Here is a 21,026-nt window from a genome sequence, read left to right as displayed (position 1 = left end):
ATTTTCTCACCCAGATTAATGAAACAGAGTCCTAATGCTTTCCGTGTGTCTACGCTCCTTCCCCCTATGATCTATTCTTAACACAGCTGCTAAAGTAATCCTTTTCAACTTAAGCTAGATTTGGCTGCTCAAAATCACGCACTAGCTCCGAGTAAAAGCCAAAGTCCTTAGTAAGAACAGACTATGGTGGTGGTCCTCAAACTTTCGTATGCAACAGAATCATCAGAAAGGCTTATTAAAACACACATTGCTGGGTCCTGCCGCTGAAGTTTCTGATTCATTAGGTCTGGGGTTGGACCCAAAGAATGTATTTTGACTAAGTTCCCAGGTGTATCAGTCCAAGTCTTCTGAGAAGTAGATGCCAAAATATGCAAGAAATTTATTAGGGGAAACACCTGTGAGAGAAAATCAAGAGGGACCCAGGAGAGACCCAAGAACAGACACCAGACTTAGATACAGTCTGATCCCCAGTGAAGGAGGGACAGAAGGGAGAGTAGTAAGTATCGATTGCAGTGGGACTGTAATGAAAGTTCAGAAAGGCTGTCCGAGTCCTCCAGTGCCTCCCAGGGCTGCCTCAGTATCCGTGCCGTGCATAGGCCTGGGCTGGGGCAGTCTATGGAAAGCAGCTTTGCTGCTATGCGTTGCTAGATGGATTTCAGAGCAGTAGCTGGACTGTTGTTCAATTATGTTCCCTGTGTTTGGAGATCTGAGAGGTACATTCTCATGGCGGTCAAACCAGATAAAGCTGATGCTGGTGATCCTGGAAACTAAAGTACAGAAACCATATTTTGGAAGCACTGTCCAACATGATCGCCATCCTCTCATCTCTTTAACCTCATTTTGTCCTACTCTCCTTGACTCCCTCCACTCTACCACCTGCCTCCATGCTGTTCCTACTCCCTCACCTTCACGTCTTTGCTCCAGTGTCAAACTGCTTGTCAATGAGACCTTCCCAGATTATATAAAATTGTCAGCCGTCTACTTCCCCACCCACTACTGATCCTTCTAATCCTGTTCTACATCTTTGGTTCTATAGCACTGATTATCATGTAACAAATAAATAAATAACTTTATTTCATGTTTTATCTATTGGTTGTTTTCTGTTTCCCATTACTAGACTGTAACCTCCATGGGTGGAGGGGTCTTTGTTTTGTTCACCAATATATCCCAAATGCCTAGAACAGTGCCTGGCACACAGAAGTTGCTCAATAACTATTTTTAGAATGAATTACATGAAGTTCTACAGTTCTAGAGAACAGAGAAATGGAAAGGGTTAAAACAAAAATCACTGGTCACCATCTATCTTTCACTGCAATAAAAATTTACTTTAAAACGTTCCGTCAGACTAGAAATAAAAGAAAAATGAGAGTATATTTGAATTGAATATTTTTCTTCTCATTAGAATGGCAAGAGAAATACAGATAAATAGAAATTTTAAAAGATGGTATCATATACTTACATTCCCGATACTAATGACACTTTGAACACGTGCTGAGCCGTGGAAGATGGATTGCCTAAAGCCACATTAAGTGCTCTGTCGATACTCAATGCCATCTGAGAAAGATAGCTTTCTGGCTGCTGTCCATAACCATCGTATGGCACATAGAGGTAAGGAAAGATGCCATGTAGATGAAGACATGTCTTCTGACCTAAAATGTAACACATTATAAAGTTTAGTCTTGAGATGCATTTAAAAATTTTAACATTACAAGCTCAGAATGCAAGTCATTTAAATGTTCTAATGACAACATAGCTTATCCAGGGAAAAGGCTGAAGAAAATTAACCCATAGTTAAAGCCACCTGTATTAACTATATTTTACAACAAAATATTTAGGAGCATGTTATAAATATAAGCGTTATAGTATTATTTAAATAGTGGTTTTGGTAGAAACAGTAGGAAATATGTTTGAATATTTATTTCACCCTCACCAGCTGACTAGCTTATGTACTTCACTGAATCATCCTGTAATACCAGTCAGCACAGGGTTATGAAGCTTACTGAAGGTTTCACTGAAGGTTTACTAAACAAATCAATAAATGTCTGTCTTGGCATATATGTTTTCAAACAAGAGACTTCCTCCTAAAGACAGAGACAGCTCAGGGTGAAAGGAGAGGGTAAAAGCAGTTTCAGTGTGTGAATTTTGCTACTAGGAGGGTGGGGATGGGGGTGGGGTAAAAATGAAATTTTGCTATTAGAAAAAAAACAGACAAAAACAAATCAAAAGAAAATCTCTACAGATCCTTGTCTGTAATGGACTTCTGGATATCGAAATTGCACATTTGGTGGAGTGGGACATGGGGAGACACATGAGAGGGGAAAAACAAACATGTACACTTCCCAGGAAGCCATTACATCAGGCAAGGTGCGGAAGGGGTAAAGCGTGCTGACGTGCCAACAGACAATCCAGCACAGCCGTGATAAAGAAAGTAATATGAGGAAGAACCCACAAAAGAAGTGCCACAGAAACGGTAATGTATCCACGACAAGGTTAAGTGACAACAGCACCAACAAAGAGCAGATGCATCATTACGCTCATGAACCTGGCAGGGCCGTATGGAAGTGGTTCCTGTCCTCTGAGCATTGTCCCCAGTTCCCTTTGGGCCCACGCCATTTGTCTAATTCAAACAGAGAGGAGAGCAGCAGTGATGGAAGAACACATCCATTTTTCTCATGCTGTCACTATCTCTGCACTCTCCTGCCAACACCAGCCTCGGCTTCTTCCGCACCCCTTATCCCACTCTGCTTCACTAGGCTTTTTCCTTTTGGTAGGAAAGGAACTATTTGTGTGGTTACTATTTCCTATTTATAATTTAGAATGATTTACATAAAACGTATAGAAAATAGTTCTATGTTCTGTGGGTAACTTGTGTACACACGTTTTATATGAACAACATCAGCTTCTCTTACACTCTGAAGGTACAGTTAGAAGAGAATTAACAAAGAATCTGCAAATTATTACATAAATGTAGCAAAATTAGAAAGATCAGTCACATAATGGAATAAGATCCATACTATACTCCTGAATGCAGTATTCTGATTTGAACTACCAACTTTCACACTTTTGAAGAATTACTAATTGTGTTGCTGTTAGACAAATTTTGGTTTCTATTTTTAGCAACAGTTGTGCTACTTAGTACCAAAGGAATAAAAAAATAGTTTCAGTTAAAAGCAAACTCGGCTATTTAGTTTCATTTCTAAATACAACATGGTACTATTTCCTAAACACTGCCCTTTTTTCAATTCTTCAAATAGAAAAAATTCAAATTGTAGTGATGAGTGAGTCTTAAGAAAATATATAATCAATTTACTAATGATCTACTTGAGTGCTTTTTAAACATCTCATACACGGTTATAACCATTACCCTTCTGGACATAAACTATAATTCAACTTGGTCTAAAGCAACTGGCATGCTAAACCACAGAGTGAGGGAGGTGGGGAGACAGAGATGTATTCCCCCTTAAGATTTATTTTAAGACAAATAAATCTAAGATCCGTAATTACAGAATTACTAGTATAACAGCATATTTACAAGATATATTGTAAGTTTCTAAGATATTAATTTTACAGTCCATATATATTAATAATGGAAATTTGGGTAAATTTATGAGACTCAATTATAAAATCTGAGTTTTACTAATAGTTCCTTCAGAGGGATGGTATTCACAAAGTTCATAAAATATTTTAAATATCCATTTTTCACATCTCCTCTGCAGTAGGGGCCAGAGAAATTATCTTTCTATTTACAGGCTTTGAACTATAATAATTTGTGGCATATGATTTAAAAAAAAAAAAAGCAGAAATGAATTATTCAGCAGGCACTGGACTAACTCTTTTCCATACATTTTTTTAAAAATAACCTTGCAAGTATCACAGAGTTTAACTTTCCCAAAGCTAGCTATTCAGTAATTGAATCAGGATTTGAAAACAGAACAACAAAATCTACAACTGATGCTCTTTCCATTTAACCATGCTAGTTCAATTTTAAAAAGTTAATGTTGGATTCCTTACACTTTCCTATTTTGTACTGTAAACACCTGTTTCCTTACCTGACTATCCCATTTGACTGCAAATTCTTTGGGAGCTAGTGCTGTTTGAATGATCATAATATCCCCAGGACCCAGCACACACAGCATGTGTTAAACAAACATTTATTAAATGAATGAACAAACCCTCAGCAAAACAGAGTAACTTCTTAAGGGCAAATGAATGAATAAGGTGAAGGCTTTTGAATATCTGAAAAAGAAATCTATGAAAACGGAGGGACTCTGATACAACTAATGGAAATACCATCAGGGTTACAGAAGGACACGGGTCCCCAGCTTATTGCACTTTCCTACCCTGAATGACCCAAAGTCCCGTGCAAAGCTGTAGTCGCTATATCCACACAGATGCACCTTCCTCTGGTTCTCCAGAACCTAGCAACCGTTCAGTGTCTTACTCACCACCCTTCCTTCCTCAAGAACAAGCTCCTGAAGAACAAGCACAGCACAAAGAATTCTTGGCATAGCACTAACGGCTCTAATACAGAACAGAATCACAGAAAAAAAAATGAGAAGACAAAATAAGAAACTCAAAAAGTTAAATAAGGAAATGTGCAAAAATGAATGTGAAAGGCAATTTCTTTTTAGCAACAGTATGTCTTATTATTGTAAAATTTGTAGTTCTGTAATAGCATTGCTTTAGCTTGACAAGACATAAACCACTTCTATTTATTTCCCTCCATCAGCTCTACTCCACAAAAATGTGTGGAGCCACACAGCTGTGCAATCCCAGAGATAAAATACCTCGACAGCCATCAGTCAGGATTAGGTTTGGCTATAAGAAAACACCCTAAATTTAATGGCTAAGGGACTAAATTAGTGGCTTTTCTCGCATAAAATTAAGTCCCCAGGTAGGTACTTGGAACTTGGGACTCAGTTTTAGTGGCCTAGTTAAGAGGAACTTGTGTCTTCAGTCTAGAGTCTTTTCTTCTATGCTCCAAGCAGTTCCACACACAGGATTTTTTAAAGGATGTTTTTACAAAATTAGTGAAATATCCTTAAAGGGTTTAGGATATTAGCTATGTCTAGGTAACATGTGGGTCCAAAGAAAGAAAATATCCCTACTTTTGGAATGTACCCCCTTATTGTCATCTCAAACTGAATTAAGGCAACAAGTCCAGGAGGAATAAAGATTGCCTTTGGGAGAATAAGCCTATGTACATAGGTTTTGAAAATTTTATTTTTATTTTTTATAAATTTATTTATTGGGGAATATTGGGGGACAGTGTGTTTCTCCAGGGTCCATCAGCTTCAAGTTGTTGTCCCTCAATCTAGTTGTGGAGGGTGCAGCTCAGCTCCAAGTCCAGTCACTGTTTTCAATCTTTAGTTGCAGGGGGCACAGCCCACCATCCCATTCGGGAATCGAACCAGCAACCCTGTTGTTCAGAGTTTGCATGCTCTAACCAACTGAGCCATCCAGCTGCCCCCGAAAATTTTTAAGAGTTTGAATTTTCCAATTTAACTGGTGTTGCCTAATTCAGAAATTGCAAGAAAGTTGTTTCAAGAAAGCTCCGTGGAAACTTGTCACAGTGTGACTGCTGGCTTTTAAAGACTCCATGGCAAAACTCTGCAGAGTTGGTTACTTTCCAACTGTGTGTTAAGTAGGGCTTCTAAACTAAGACAGGTGCTCTGGAATAGCCAGTACTTGGGTGCTCTGAATCTAATCTTTCACAGAATTTAGAATTACACCAAACATTAAGTCCTCTGTATTCCAACATTTCTATGTTTTCCCCCCATATTTTCTTCTATATTTCAAGTGTCTGGATTTGGTCTCTTAATTAATTGCACATCTAAAATCTTGTTAGTTGATTTGTAGCATAATTACCTGTATTTTTGTAGATCCATTTCCGATAAACAGAAAGACTAACACATACCATTACTCTAATTCTGGAGTCTGCAAGTTTTTTTTCTGTAAAGTGGCAGACAGCAAATATTTTAGGCTTTACGGGCCACACTGTCTTTGATAGAACGACTTAGCTCTGCCGCTACAGCCTGAAAGCAGCCATAGGCGGTACTTAAGTGAATGGGCATGGCTGTGTTCCAATAAAATTTCATTTACCAAAACAGGCAATGGTCCATGGATAGCAGTTTGCCAATTTCTGCTCTAATTGATTAGACTTCATCATCATCCAGAATGGAAAAGTCTAATGTCCTCTTCTTTTTCTTTTTTTAAAACAGGCTGATTGGTAGCCATAATCAAAATCATGCTGGCCTAAGAGTATTTCAGGAGATTGAATAAGAAATGCTTATTTGATAATTTGCAAACCCCATCTCCCAAATCTCAAACTCAATCTACACAAGATTTTAAATAAAACTCTACAGAACTACCAAACAAAAAAGCTTGGTATGTGAATAGGACATTTTGTATTTATGGAATTTTTCGTATTTTCTTCTTCCTAGAATATCTTTTTAAGTTTTATATTACTATCATTAACTCAAGCTGCTTCCGTCCAGTCTTTGTTTCTGTCTTTCTAAATTTTCACTCCATCTCCCCCACATACAGACACACAAAACCACAAAATAAACCAAACAAAACTCTTCATAGTCACGATTAGAAAGCAAGTACTATACCACCTATTCTCAATTTAAAAGTCTTAAGTATGTACTCTTAGCCCTAGAAATTACTTTTCAGAATTTATCCTAAGCAAAAAATTAAGAATATACATGAAGATTTCGATCGTAAGATGCTAAGATAGTATTACTAACAATGGTGAAAAAATTGAAGACAATATAAATTTCCAAAAATAGATTAAGTAATTATGGTATACCGGTATCATGGAATAGATTTATGGCTCTCATACCAAATCCTGCTTGCTGTCTGTTTTTGTAAATAAGGTTTCACCAGAATACACCACACCCATTTGGAATAGTCTGGGGCTACTTCTGCTATAGGCAGGTTGAGTATTTGCAACAGAAACCTTATAGCCCTAAAAACCTAAAACATACACCATGTGGCCCTTTACAGAAAAAGTTTGCTGACCTCAGCAACAGGCAGTGACGAAGTATTTTTCTAGCATGAAGCAATGTTTCTGATATATTTATTTCAGGTGACATTCAAGTTTATTTCAGTTATAAAACTATAAATAATACATTAAACCAGATAATGGGTGATCTTTTTCTTTTTGCGTACAAAATTTTCTAAACCTTATACAATTTGCGTAAGAGAAAAGCAAGAAGTTATCTACTTCTAAATGACCTAGAAGTTCGAAGAAATCAAAAACTAAGTATAATCGCTAACTTTACAAAGGGCATATGGATATAATCTTCCTGTTGAAGAGCCTCTCTTCATTTTCTCCTTTAATTTGTAAATAATGCGTTGGGGTTATTTCACACCATTTAATTTCTTCAACTAAAGTATACAGGACTTTATTTAGAATCATTGGCTTTAAGTTACTAATCCCATATTACTAACAGAACTAGAGCCCGCAAACACCAGCTGTTTCAAAGGTCTATTTTACACATACATTTGTCTAATATATCTTTGTATTATTTCCAGTGCTGAACATGGGTGGTTCCTTCGTTCATAAATGTAGGCAAGTTCTCTGTTCACTGAATAATTTGTGCAAGCTCGATGTTAGGAGCTAGACCACAGGCTGCTCATAATATAGTCCCTAATCCCATGGACTTTACATTCTACCTAGAGATAAAGATGAGTACATAGGGAATTACAGCATGGCAATTCTATATCCAGAAGTATCTAACTAAGATTTGTAAGAATACAGGAAGGCTGCCCAGAGGTAGCAACAAAAGAGCAAAGTGAGAAAGAATGCTGCGATACATACAGAAACCTGAAAGCAAAACAGAACATGTCATTGTTTGGGAAGAGGGAAAATGTAATCAGGAGTGAGCAAGGTGTGCAATGGATAAAAAGATTGAGTGAGTGAATGAGTGAATTTTGTGACCTGTGTGGATTTGTATTTTATAAAGATCCCTGTGGACACACTGTGGGGAAGCTGGGGACAGAACTACAATAGAAGACCTGTTTAGGAGGCGAGTGGAGTAATTCCGGTGAGATGTATCAGTAGAGACAGTGAAAACATCAAGAAGGATTTACAGCATAGAATAACGAGATAACTGGTATTTGGGCACAGGGTAAAGAAGGAAAAAAATCAAAGATGACCCAAATTTTTGGTTAGGCAACTCGATGAAAGGGAATGTCAAAGAAAACTGAGAACGAAGAGTAGGTTGATTTGTTTTGAAGTCGTGGAATTTTAAATGGAGATTTACATTAAGCACAATTAGGTACACAGATGTGGAGCTTAACAGAGAGATTTGGCTAGAGAAAAAAGATTTGAAAATATGCCCAACAATTGGTAAGACTGTTCAGGGAGAACAGGCAGACAAAAGAAGGGGCCTAGGCCAGGAACTTGACGAGTACTAATATCTAAGGGAGGAGCAGAGGATGTTGATTTATGTGGGATGTGAGAGAATGAGCCTGAGAGGGCTGCCTGGCGAGAAAGGGAGGCAACAGTTAGTGAATAATTGAGCATATAAGTATGTTAGCCACGGAACCAGAGTTCCAAGGGGCCAGTAGAAATGTTTAAGAGAAAGGCAAGCAACGAGAGGCGGGGTCAAAGACTGGAAGCAGGACACAGATTCAAGCAGCACATAAGAATGGGAGGAGGCACTTCCAGAATGGCAGAGGAAGGACCTTTGTAAGCCAGAGGCTCCATAAAAGCAACAAGAACAATGGCACATACTGTGAAAATCAACTTTTTTCACGCTTCTAGGAATTAACTAAAGGCTTGTGCCAATCCAAGTAGTGCTTATTAAAAAAAGAAAAACCAGTTGACTCTTAGCAAGAACAGCAAGCTTTGTGGTGTTTTAACTTGCCCTAACCCAACCCCCCCTCACCTTCCCAACTCCAGGGTAGCCTTGAAAACCAAAGCCTTGTAACTACAGTAGCTGTGCAAACCAACAGCCGAGCAGGCACTGGAGAGGCCAGAATAGATTTGGAGGTCTCCAAAAGCCCCACCCTCAGAAAACTGCCACTATTTGACTTGCCTGGCAGCTTGCTACAAAGCTCTTCTCAGGGCTTCTCTTTATTTGATCAGACTCAGACCAGACTTCATGCTATGTGAATAGTCCTATCCACAGCATTTTTGCTAAAAACTATCAGCAGCAATTGTTTAACATCACAGTTGCCTGAGGGAGTTTTACCTGTAGCAGCTAACAACTGGATGACCGAAAAACTTAAAAGGAAAAACTGAGGAATGAAATGTCTATAATGGGCTTTGAAAGCTCTGGCACCGCCCTGGGAATTTAGAAGGCTATACACACGTGTGGAGCTGTGTGCATGCTCAGGAAGTCCTGAAAAGGTCCTAATCTTTTACTTCCGGCTGACCTTGCAGTTCAGCTCCATCACACAAACACAGAGCCCCTCGGCAAAAGCTGGAAGGAGACCTATTGGTTCACGGCTTGTAAAGAAATCTCTGGCCAGTCATCAACTGATCACTAAGCTAGCTGAACAGAGACATGAAAGAATAGACTGTAGAGAACTAGGCCAGGAAATCACTAAAGCGAAAACACCACCACCAACAACAAAAATAAATCCTGGGGGTAGAGAGGAATATGAATTCCATTACTGTCATATTATTTAAAATATCTAGTGTTCAACAAAAAAATTCTAATGCATACAAAGAAAAAGGAAAGTATGGCCCATACATAGGAAAAAGGTAGTCAACAGAAACTGTCCCTGAAGAAGTCCAGGCATTTGTTTTATAAGACGAAGACTTTAAACAAGTATTACATTTTAAAGAACTAAAGGTGGTCATGTCTAAAGAATTAAAGGAAAGTTTGAGAATGTTTTACCTAATAGAGACTATAAATGAAGAGAGAGATTTTGAGCCTGAAGAGATAAGAGAAGAGCATGAACATGGGGAAGCAAAAGAAAACAAGGAAGTATGCGACCTTGAAATGAACACTTACTCTCAGAGATCAGAGGCTTAAAGAAAAGGATGGATTAAAACCTAAAAAAAAAAAAAAAAAAAAAAAAAAGATCCCAGTGCACACAAGGAAAGAGAACACCCTCCCTGCCTATTCTTCCAGGATAACACACAGCGGGGCCACCTTACCACACCCTGGTTGATACCAACTGTATCAACTTTTCCGTTAAAAACCAAACTACACTTAGTGCAGTCAATGATGGACTGTTTGTATGCCACGTGTATCCCTGTATAACTGACTATGTAATGGTTGAAATTGAGAAATTGGGGCAAAAGTATCCAGTGCTCTAAGGTTTGCCAAGGATCCAAGATGTGAACCGCTACCATGCACACACAAAGGAACCTCTGCAGATGACTGCTTGGTACAGAGAGTTACTCAGCACACGTGTTACCTTGTGGCCACGTTTGACTGGGACCTTAAGCGAAGAATCAGGAAGATCCCTCGAGTTCCCACTGTGTACATTCCTAACCACAGGTACCACAATGAGCGGATGCCAGATGATTATGGAGCCCCTGGATTCCAATTCTTAAAAGACAAAAATTCCTCTGCTTTCCTTCAACCAACTTTCTCTGTTGCCAGTTTATGAAACCTGCTACAGCATGAATTATTCTTCCACTAACCCATTTGCTCTGTTATGAACTGAGTATGGTTAAAGACATTCTTTGATGTTGTTTTGAAAATGAAATTTTTGTATCATTTTAAATTTTTGCAACTTTTTATAAATCCGATGACTGCTCAAACACAAAAATAGATCTTGATAAAAAGAATCAAATAGAAATTTTAGTGTTGAAAAGCACAAGACTTAAATTTAAAATTTTATTAGAGGGGGTCAACAGCACATTTGAACTGGAAGAAGAAACAATCGGAACTTGATAACAGGTGAGTTGAGACTCTCCAATCTGAGGAATAAGAATGAAGAAACATTAACAGAGCCTCAGAGATCTGCAGGAGTCCATCGAGCATATGAACATACACATAGTGTGAGTCTTAGAAGCAAAAAATGGTAAAAGAATATTTTTTAAATGGTCAAAAACTTCCCAAATTTGATGGAAAATATTAATCAGCATATGCAAGAAGCTCAACAAACTCCAAGTAGATAAAGCTTGAACAGTTTCCTCAATAAGATAAATAGCTGACTTCTCTTTAGGCCAGAAAAGGCTATGGAATAATACAGTTAAAGTGATGAAAGAAAAACACTGTCAACCAAGAAGGTTATATCTAGCAAATCTGCCCTTCACAAACAGAAAGTTGGGAGAGGTGGGGGAAAAAGAAGTTAAGACAGTCCCACATAAATAAAAATTGAGAGAATTTGTCACCAGCAGACCTGTCCTACAAGAAATACTAAAGGGTATTTAATTCTAGACTCAAATAAAAGGACAATATCCAAATTCAAAGTAATTCAAATCCACACTAAGCAATAAACACCAGTAAAGGTAAATACGTAAGTAAATAGTTTTCATATGCTATTAAAATTAAATTGGGATTAATCTAAACTATACTGTTTTAAGTTAAAATGCTAAGTGTAATCTCCAGAGCAACCACTTAATAACTTAAGTTATTTTCTTAAGTTATTTAAGAAAATAACTTAAAAAAAATTATACAAGACCATAATAGAATTAAAATAGTATAAAAAGATCTATTTAGCATAAAAAGCTGTAATGGAAGAACAGAGCAACAAAAAAGCATCAGACAGACAAAAAACAAATAACAAAATGGCAGATGTAAAACTACAGAACTGTGTAAGTAGCTGAAGAACACATCATGTTTTGACCTATAGCTCTCTACTCAATGGAGAAAATCAATTTTCCCATTTTCACATCCACCAGTACAATTTGGGTACTATGCAAATGAGAATTTATGGAAGCATCACAAACCAAAGCAACTCTGGGAATTAGAATCCTTTGCCTCAGCACATTGCCTCAGATGTGCTCATACAGTTCCTTGAATTAATTAATATACTCTACAACCAGAAGAACCATCACTGAGGAAACAGGAAAAAAACTGATATAGAGTATTTTTTGAAAACAAAACAAAGAATATGATGAGTATTTAGATGAAAAACACTGTAACTGCATCTCATTCTTTTTTTTTTTTTTTAAAGATTTTATTGGATTTTATTGGGGAACAGCGTGAACTTCCATGACTTTAAGTCACGTTGTTGTCCTTTCAATCTTAGTTGTGGAGGGTGCCATTCAGCTGCAAGTTGTTATCCTTTCAGTCTTAGTTGTGGAGGGTGCAGCTCAACTCCAGGTCCAGTTGCCGTTGCTAGTTGAAGGGGGCACAGCCCACCATCCCTTGTGGGAGTCGAACCCGCAACCCTGTGGTTGAGAGGATGCGCTCCAACCAACTGAGCCATCCGGGAGCTCAGCGGCAGCTCAGCTCAAGGTGCCGTGTTCAATCTTAGTTGCAGGGGGTGCTGCCCACCATCCCTTGCGGGAATCGAGGAATGGAACTGGCAACCTTGTGGTTGAGAGGCCACTGGCCCATGTGGGAATCGAACCTGCAGACTTCGGAGTTAGGAGCATGGAGCTCTAACCGCCTGAGCCACCGGGCCGGCCTGCATCTCATTCTTGAAGGACCAGTTCACTTGCTAATTCAACTATACACACCTTCCTTCACCTACAAAAGTAAGTTTAAAAGCTGTTCCCTTATTTATGTCCTAACAGAACCTGTATAAATCTATTACGGGACTTATCATGTTATACTACACATATGTTTATACACAGTAGAATCACATCATATGTACATCTTACTTACTGGATAGGAAAGGACTGACAGGAATGGGAAGACACAGGTAGAGACAGACACAGAGACTGAATGAATGACTATGAAAACACAGTTAAATGACGCTAGTGTGTCCAGTCAATACATGTACGCCCCCGTGCTGTGAGGCGGGGTATATACAACTGTTGTTCTTTAGTCTCAGTTCCTTTGTGCCTCTAACAGTGGAAGCCTCTCCTACTGAGAGAGGAAACTAAGTGTGATTCTACTGTTTAAAAGATACAGTTCAGTTTTCATGACTGGGCCAACTATTTCAACTAGAGCTCAACTGCGGAAACAGTGATTATGTCCATAACTGAGGAAAATTAAGCTGCTGGGTTTATTCAAAGAGTATGGTAGATTTATTGAAAGACAGTGTGGTAGATTTCACGCAATTTAAAATATTGTCAAGGAAAATGGTGTATGAGGTTTTAATCTCATACCTTCACTTCAGAACCTAATCCCCACGTAAGATGCAACGTCACTGTCTTTGTCTCCATAACTGCAGTGTGAATTCCCTGGACACACGTCTTCTAATTCTTCCTATTCTCAATGCCTGGCAGAGAGCCTGGAATATAGTGGGCGTTTGATACATGCTGGATAAGGACGTGTAGTACAATACACATATATTGGCCTTTGTGCCTGCTTCCTGGCACAGAGCTCCTAAAACCCTTAGAATGTCCTGAGTGACGAGTATTTTTTTTGTTACTCAGAACAAACCCCCTTTGATCATACCTGAATTTATGCTAACGAGGTGACTCTTGGTACAGCCTTTAGATAGCTTCAGAATGGGGGCTGGCTGCCAGAGGAATCAACGACATGACGAGAGGGTTGGCACTTTCCACTTTATTCCCCCCAACCTCACCTCCAGGGCGGGAAGACGGTCTTAAGATTTAGTTCAATCACCAATGGCCCATGATTTCATCAATAATGCCTTTGTAATGAAACTTCAATAAAAACTCTTGTACAATGAGGTCTGGAGAAACTTCCTGGATGGTGAACTTACTGATGAAGCAAGAGGATGGTGCATCATGACTCCAGAGGCACAGAGGCATCTGAGCTCAGGACCCTTCTGAACTTTGCCCTACGTACCTCTTCATTTGACTGTTCATTTATATCCTTAATACACTGGGTAAGTATAGTACTTTATTAAGTTCTGTGAGTTGTTCTAGCAATTATCAAACCTGGGGTGGGGGAAGGGGTTGTGGGAATCCCCAAATCTGTAGTTGGCAGGCAGAAGTGTAGGTAGCCTGGGGACCCCACTTGTGGCTGTTATCTGAAGTGAATAAAAGCAGTCTTGTGGGACTGACCCCTTACCCTGTGGAGTCTGCACTAACTTCGGGTAATTACTGTTACAACTGAATCAAATTATAGAATACCCATCACTGACGTCAGAGAACTGATAGTTGGAAAACTGACACAACAGGATGTCTTTTTCATACTCATTAAATCCTAAGAGGGCTTTCAACTGAGTCTAGTAGAAAATTTGACTGCTTTTAAAACTTTATTTTCTCCTTGTAAATAATTTCTTTATAAATGCTAATGAGATATTTATAATGAATGCCCTATCTTCCCCTATTTGCAAGAGGACTAATGGGACTGAATTAAGGACCAACATTCCATGTTAAAAAGTAAAATAAACAGCAAAATATAACATACAAATTCTTTTATGATTAATATGTCAAGAATCTGATGAAATGACATTTCCAAAGTTCATACTTTAGTTTGCAATTATTATTATAGAAAGTAAATCAGTAATTACCTTGCCTTTCACAGTGACCGTGAAGCTCAGTTTGGGTGCTAATTAAAGGTCCACCACCGTGGTGTACCATCGTTGTTTCTAAAAAGTCTAGCCTTAAATAATTAAACTGCTACTAGTAGTTTTAAGCCAGAATCTTAAAAAAAAAAAAAAAAAAGTGCACCTTTCAGACTAAATGTCATAAAAATAACTAATGTTTAATTAACCTTAGCTGAAAAAAAAAATAAAATCTGGTTTGTAAAACACATACTGTTTTAGTTACAGACATTTTAGCCAGAATGATTACACATATTAATCTTTGGTATTTCAATTGAAAGGCAAGTAATCCACGGTCCTGAAGTAAATTTAATAACCTGATTACAATGTGAAAATTCACCTCAGACAACTTAAAGCAATATTAATTGCTAATCAAGATAAATTTACTGTCTAGTCAAATTTGTATATAAATGCCTGAGTTTTCTTTCAAAGACACACATATAAAATGTTATATAGGTAATTGTATTATGCAAATCTAGTGAATTGTTTTGCTATACTTTCTGGTAGCTGAACACTAAGAGCTCTTAAAATTTTACCTATCCATAAGAAAGTAAAAAGACAACCCATAGAAGAAGAGAAACTATTTGGAAATCATATTTGATAAGGGATTTGTATCTAGAATAAACAACTCTTACAACTCAATAATAAAAAGACAACGCAATTTTAAAACGGAAAAAGATCTGAATAGACATTTCTCCAAGAATATACACAAATGGCCAATGAGTAAACGAAAAGATACTCAACATCAGTAGCTACATATCAGTTAAACACAATTCAAAACCACAATGAAATACCATTTCCCAGCTACTAAGATGACTATAATCAAAAAGTCAGACAATAACAAGTGTTGTGGAGAAACTGGAAACCTCATACACTGCTAGTGGGGATGTTACATGGTGTAGCTGCTTTGGAAAATAGTCTGGTAGCTACTCAAAAGGTTAAACATAGAATTATCATATGACCAACAATTCTACTCTTAGAAATGTGCCCAAGACAAGTGCAAATATACTTCCTCACAAAAACTTGTACAAGAATGGCCCATAGCAGCATTATTCATAATAGACAAAAGGTGGTAATAACCCAAATGTTTATCATCTGATGAATGGATAAATGTAATGTAGAATATCCATACAGTGGAATATTTATTCTGCCATAAAAAGGACTGAAATACTGACACACGCTACAACATGGATGAACCCTGGAAACATAATGCTAAGTTAAAGAAGCCTGTCACAAAAGGTCACATACTGTTTGATTCCATTTATGTGAAATATCCAGAATAAGTGTATAGGGACAGAAAAGCTAGTGGCTGTAAGAGCTAACGGTGTTGGGTGGAATGGGTAGTAACTCTATTGGATATGGCATTTCTTCTTAGAGCGCTAAAATTGTTCTAAAACTGTCTGTGGTGATAGGTGCACAATTGTGGCTATACTAAAAATTACTGAATTGCACACTTTAAATATGTAAGTTGTATGGTATGTGAACTATGTCTGAATAAAGCTGTTATATAATTTGGTAACCTGTCTATACTTATTTTCTTTGGAGGTCTCTAATGAGAAGACTTAATTTTGAATATACCAGCAGAGTCAATATATTTACTAAAATGAATGATTGGCTTTGTAAATAGAAATAAATTATGAACTAATTGAGAGAAATATAAACATTAGCCACTAAAACCACTTATATACTTGAATTCCATTTAATGACGCACTAAGTATAGTGTTTTTAAACTTTGAATCACATTAAGATATTTTGTCAAATTAAAGATGTTTCATTTACAGTAAAGTTATTACCAAAAAAAGGATCAAGATTAAGAAAGAACTGTTATTATAAAATATAGAAACTTAATGACAATAAACCTAAATTACTACACTGTATTTAATACTTGCTCTGCCAAAAGGTAGAAGCAGCACAGACTCCTTCAACCCCTTCCCCGTCTCCCCCTGCCCCCCAAATATCCTACAACTTTTATATATGAATTAAAGGAAAGTTTCCTTAGGACTATGTGTAGTCACGTAGAGTACCAGACTGACGTGACCAGTGGTTCCACCAAGCATACAATTGGTCACAGGGGGGCCTGAATAGGGCAGAGGGATAAACCATGAAAGTGAGAAGTACATACAAAGTTTTGGGCAGAAACATACTGCCAGCCAAACCTATCAAAAACAAAGCAAACCAGAAGTCAGTGGAGTGACACCTTTAAGTGGGTGCTCTCGAGTCTGCAGTACACATATGTGTATACATCTAATCTGCGTCCTCTGTCAAGAAACTCTGCTGCGTGTTACAGGTAGCACAGGTACTTTACGTATTCCAAATTCTGCCCTCCTGTCCCTTACAGCACTGCTAGTATTCATTTCGCTTATCCATAAATTATCAGCACCCAAAACCTCATTTCTATTATTTTAAAGTTATTGTATCAATTAAGAAAACAAAAGGTTTTATTTTACCTTTATTTATTCTTTCTCTAATGCTTTTTCTTTTTGTAGATCTAAGTTTCTAACTTATATCTATTTTCCTTTTCTCTTTAGAACTTTAAACATTTCTTACAAGGCAAGTAACATTTCTTACCACCGTGTTTCCCTGAAAACAAGACCTAACAGGAAAATGAGCCCTAGCAGATTTTTCAGGATGACATCCCCGGAACATAAGCCCTAATGTGTCTTTTGGAGCAAAAATTAAGATAAGACCTGGTCTTATTTTCGGGGAAACAAGGTAGCAATAGATTTCTTCAATTTTTGTCTGTGAAAGTTTTTAATTTTTCTTTACTTTTGAAAGAAAATTTCAAAGTATAGAGAATTCGAAGTTGGTGATTTTTCTATCAAGATGAAACATTTCACTGCACTCTCTTCTTGCTTGCATGGTTTGTGAAGAGCAGTCCAATGTAATCCTTAGCCTCTTTCTGTATAGGTAAGGTGCTTTTTAACCCTCTGGATTCTTTCAAGATTTTTTCTGTCTTTACTTTTCTATAGTTTTAATGTGATATGCCTAGGTGTAGGTTTGGTATTTATCTTATCTGATATCCTCTGAGCTTCCTCCTGGACCAGTAGTTTGGTGTCTGCCATAAAATTTTGAAAAATTTTCAGCCATTATTCAAATATTTCTTTTGTTCCCTCCTCTCTTCTCCTTCTGATGAGCCCATCAAAGGCATTTTTCATTTCTGTTACAGGGCTTTTGGATTTCTATTTTTTCCTTTTGATTCTTTCTTAAAATTTCAATCTCTCTGCTTATATTAGTGATCTGGTCTTGCATATTGTCTGCTTTTTAAATTACAGCACTCAGCATATTAATCACAGTTATTTTAAATTCACAGTCTGACAATTCCAAAATCTCTGCCATATCTGACTGGGAGTTAGGCTGTATTTAGTGTAGCTATAGGTATCAGGGGCTAAAATTTCCTCTAGTATCCTTATTTTTGTCTCTCCTGTTATCTCTGGGTTTCTCTAGAAACTCCTTAAATAGAGGACAAAGAGTGGCAGTTCTTTCATTCATTTGTAATCCTGTTATTATACAGGAGCCCTGTCGATGTGGTGGTAAACTGGGGGGGGGGGGGGGAAGGGCGTCATGGAAGGTTCCATAACCTTGTGATTAGGTCTGGGGCTTTCAGGGGGTCTGCAGCCCTGGGCTGTGGCCTTCACAAGCACCTCTCAGCTTCTTCCCCTGACCCTCACCTGCTTAGATGAGACAGAAAGACTAGAAGGAGCTGGACTTGGGTACTTCCCTTCCCCATGTTGGTTAGGTTCTGGTAGTTTCCCTGTGGGCAGGTGGAGAACAGAATGCTCTGAGCATATTTGGTTACTATTCAAAATGGTTACCATTCCTCTCCTACTGGAAGCATGAGATTTCCTGCCCCCCTCCCCCCACAATCTTCACTGTGAGAACCCATTGGAGCTTATAGAGAAAAAACTCATGAATGTGTGGGAGCCCCCGTAAGACTGGGCCCCCAGGAATTTTTAACTGTCAAGCTAATCCACACTCAGCTTCTGGCAGTTCATTAGTTACAGTTTAAGTTTTACTGCCCATTCCTGGCTCCATGAGCTTCTGCTCCCAGTAAACTGTGATTCTCTGTGTACACCTGTCTCTCTGGTCTGGGGGCAGCGATTTGCGCTGTGACCTCAATTCTCTGATGGATCCAAGAAGAGTTGTTGATTTTCAGTTTGTTCAACTTTGTTCTTATTGTGAGGACTTCCAATTTGTTTCATGTCTGAGTGGAAACCAGAACTCCTGTGTCCTTCTGGTATGTTCCCATCATTCTTTGAACACTTCCTTGTTTTTGGAACAATAAGATATTCCAGGCTCCTCTTGTACTTTCTCTACCCCAGTCATGGAATCAGTTCTCTCTCAAAGAAGTCTTGGTTGTTTCAGTCGAGAATGGTATTTAGAAATGGAGACCTGGACACAAAGTGTACTCATTGCTACGGGGGTATCATTACTTCTAGAACCTCTAAGCACACAGTGTTGGAAAAACATATATTTACACACACACACACCCCTATATTTATTTCCCCATCCATCCATCCATCCATCCTTCTCTATACATAATAGAAACTAGGCGTTCATACTGATACCTCTAATTCCAACCCAATACCCCAGAGACAATCTACTTGTCCCCATTTCTATGTTTCTCTCTGTCCAACAGTGAGAAACCTGACTCTTACTATCCTAAATATGTTTACTCATTTACACAAATCTAGAAAACATAAAAAGTAATTTTAGAATTACTAACCACTACCACTGAGAAAGGCATATCTATTAACTAGAATTCAGTATTTGTTTACTGTTCTTTCCTGAAGGTGGTGGGAATGAGTGATACATTTTCCATGTATTGAAATGTATAAATACTAACTATACTTTTTTTTTTGGACAGATTTCTGTTATCTTTATGGAACATTCCCATTTCTATTGCCCCCCAAAACTCCCTTTAATGGCTTTTCAGTCAATCCTCACCTCCCTGAGGCAATCACCATTCTGATTTTTCACAGCTTTGTCTAGCACTTCATAAAAATGGAATCATACTGTACATATTCTTTTGTGCCTGAATTCTTTCACCCGGTACAGTGATACTGATGTTTATCCATGATGTCACAAGTATTGTAGTTCATTCCTTTTTACTGTTTCATAATAACTCCTTGTATGAACATATTACCGTTTGTTTAGCCATTTTACATATGAGAGAGGAGAGGAGGTTAGAGCACCTAAAGTCCCGTAATTAAATGAATGAGAAGAATTCCACGGACCTCAAAAGGAGAAGCACTCGAAGCTCTTTATTCTTAGTCTGGTGCTCTTTTCATTCTACCAAAGTACCACTCCAAACAAGCTTGAAAAAAAACCCTCCAGGGATACACTTTTTATCAAATAAAAGTAGTAATTTATAAAAAAGTACCTATTTATAATCACAGACTTTAAAAAAATCACCACTATGACGCTCTCCAATGAATTCTTAATAGGAAAGAAGAAACATCCAAAATTAAAAAGTCATTGCATCAAATACAAATTTAAAAATCTTTAAGAATATCTGTACCATTAACAATACTGACATTTCTTCCATTATCCATATTCCTTCCTAATCCTTGCTTCTGCCAATGCTGATTCCAAATTTACTCGGGTTTCTCAAATAACATCTCCTAAACATTTACTTTACATTCTGTCTTAAATGAAAATAATCTATATGTTTACCAATTTTTCCTGTTTAATCTTACAAACTGCCAAGAGGAGTCCTCTCCTAATTCTAGCATTTCTAAACACCTTTTAACCTCTGAGTCTCTTCTTAATTCTGCCAAATCATCCATTTCGAATCCCCTATTTAGAAAATCTATCCATCTATTTCTCCTAAAACATAAGACAGTTCTTCAACCCATAACCTTTAAGCTAGTTGTCAGACCATAATTAATTTAGTTATTCAGACTTAAGGATGAGACTTTTTCTGTACTACAAATACTACTACCTTCCTCCCAGTATGAAAGTGTATGGGGGCACCATTCAAGGTGACCCTAAGTTATCACCACAGACTGAAGGGCCAAAAGTAGTGAAACACCACAGACTGAAGTTATCACCACAGACTGAAGGGCCAAAAGTGAGACTGCCATTTGCTTGGCTTATCCTACCACCTTCCCCATCGCCCCAAACATACGCATACATACCCTGCCTCTCAGCCAAATCTAGATGAATTTCCCAAAGTTGAAGTAACTGGGAGAATTCAATGTCTCTTCTGCAGAGACTATGAACCAATCTATGGATCTATTAATTTGATGTAAGCCCCACAGTAAGGTTCCCCTCTAATAGGCTTCCAGAGCTCTCAGGTATTCCGAAACAACATCTGTCTCACAAAAACATAGTGAAATATAGTGCACTTGCTGAGCACTTGAAGATGCTCTATTAATTTGAAATGTTCCCACAATAAGTCAGGGATAGGAAATAGTACAGCCTTTGTGTTATAATCCTAATTCTCCTACATGAGAACAGATTAACTTTAGACTTAATCTATC

General features: G+C 37.8%; 1 protein-coding gene and 1 pseudogene across 4 annotated transcripts in view; one reads left to right on the top strand and one right to left on the bottom strand.

Annotated features, from left to right (window-relative positions):
* Positions 1-21,026, bottom strand: part of REV3L (REV3 like, DNA directed polymerase zeta catalytic subunit) — a 152,785-nt gene that overhangs the window by 97,977 nt on the left and 33,782 nt on the right. For all 4 annotated transcript variants that reach the window (XM_019734940.3, XM_019734942.3, XM_088795507.1 and 1 more), the window contains one exon: positions 1,460-1,649. In XM_019734940.3, the coding sequence (XP_019590499.3) occupies positions 1,460-1,554 (95 nt within the window). In that variant the 5' untranslated portion in view covers positions 1,555-1,649. The remainder of the gene's footprint in view (positions 1-1,459; positions 1,650-21,026) is intronic.
* On the top strand, positions 8,941-10,972 carry LOC141571891 (rRNA-processing protein FCF1 homolog pseudogene; annotated as a pseudogene).

This window comes from Rhinolophus sinicus, chromosome 2, assembly GCF_057876585.1.
Source record: "Rhinolophus sinicus isolate RSI-liver-muscle chromosome 2, RSI-T2T, whole genome shotgun sequence".
NCBI classification, from domain to species: Eukaryota; Metazoa; Chordata; class Mammalia; order Chiroptera; family Rhinolophidae; genus Rhinolophus; species Rhinolophus sinicus.
The sequence above is the reverse complement of the archived record's forward strand: the minus strand, read 5'-3'. Positions and strand labels throughout refer to the sequence as shown.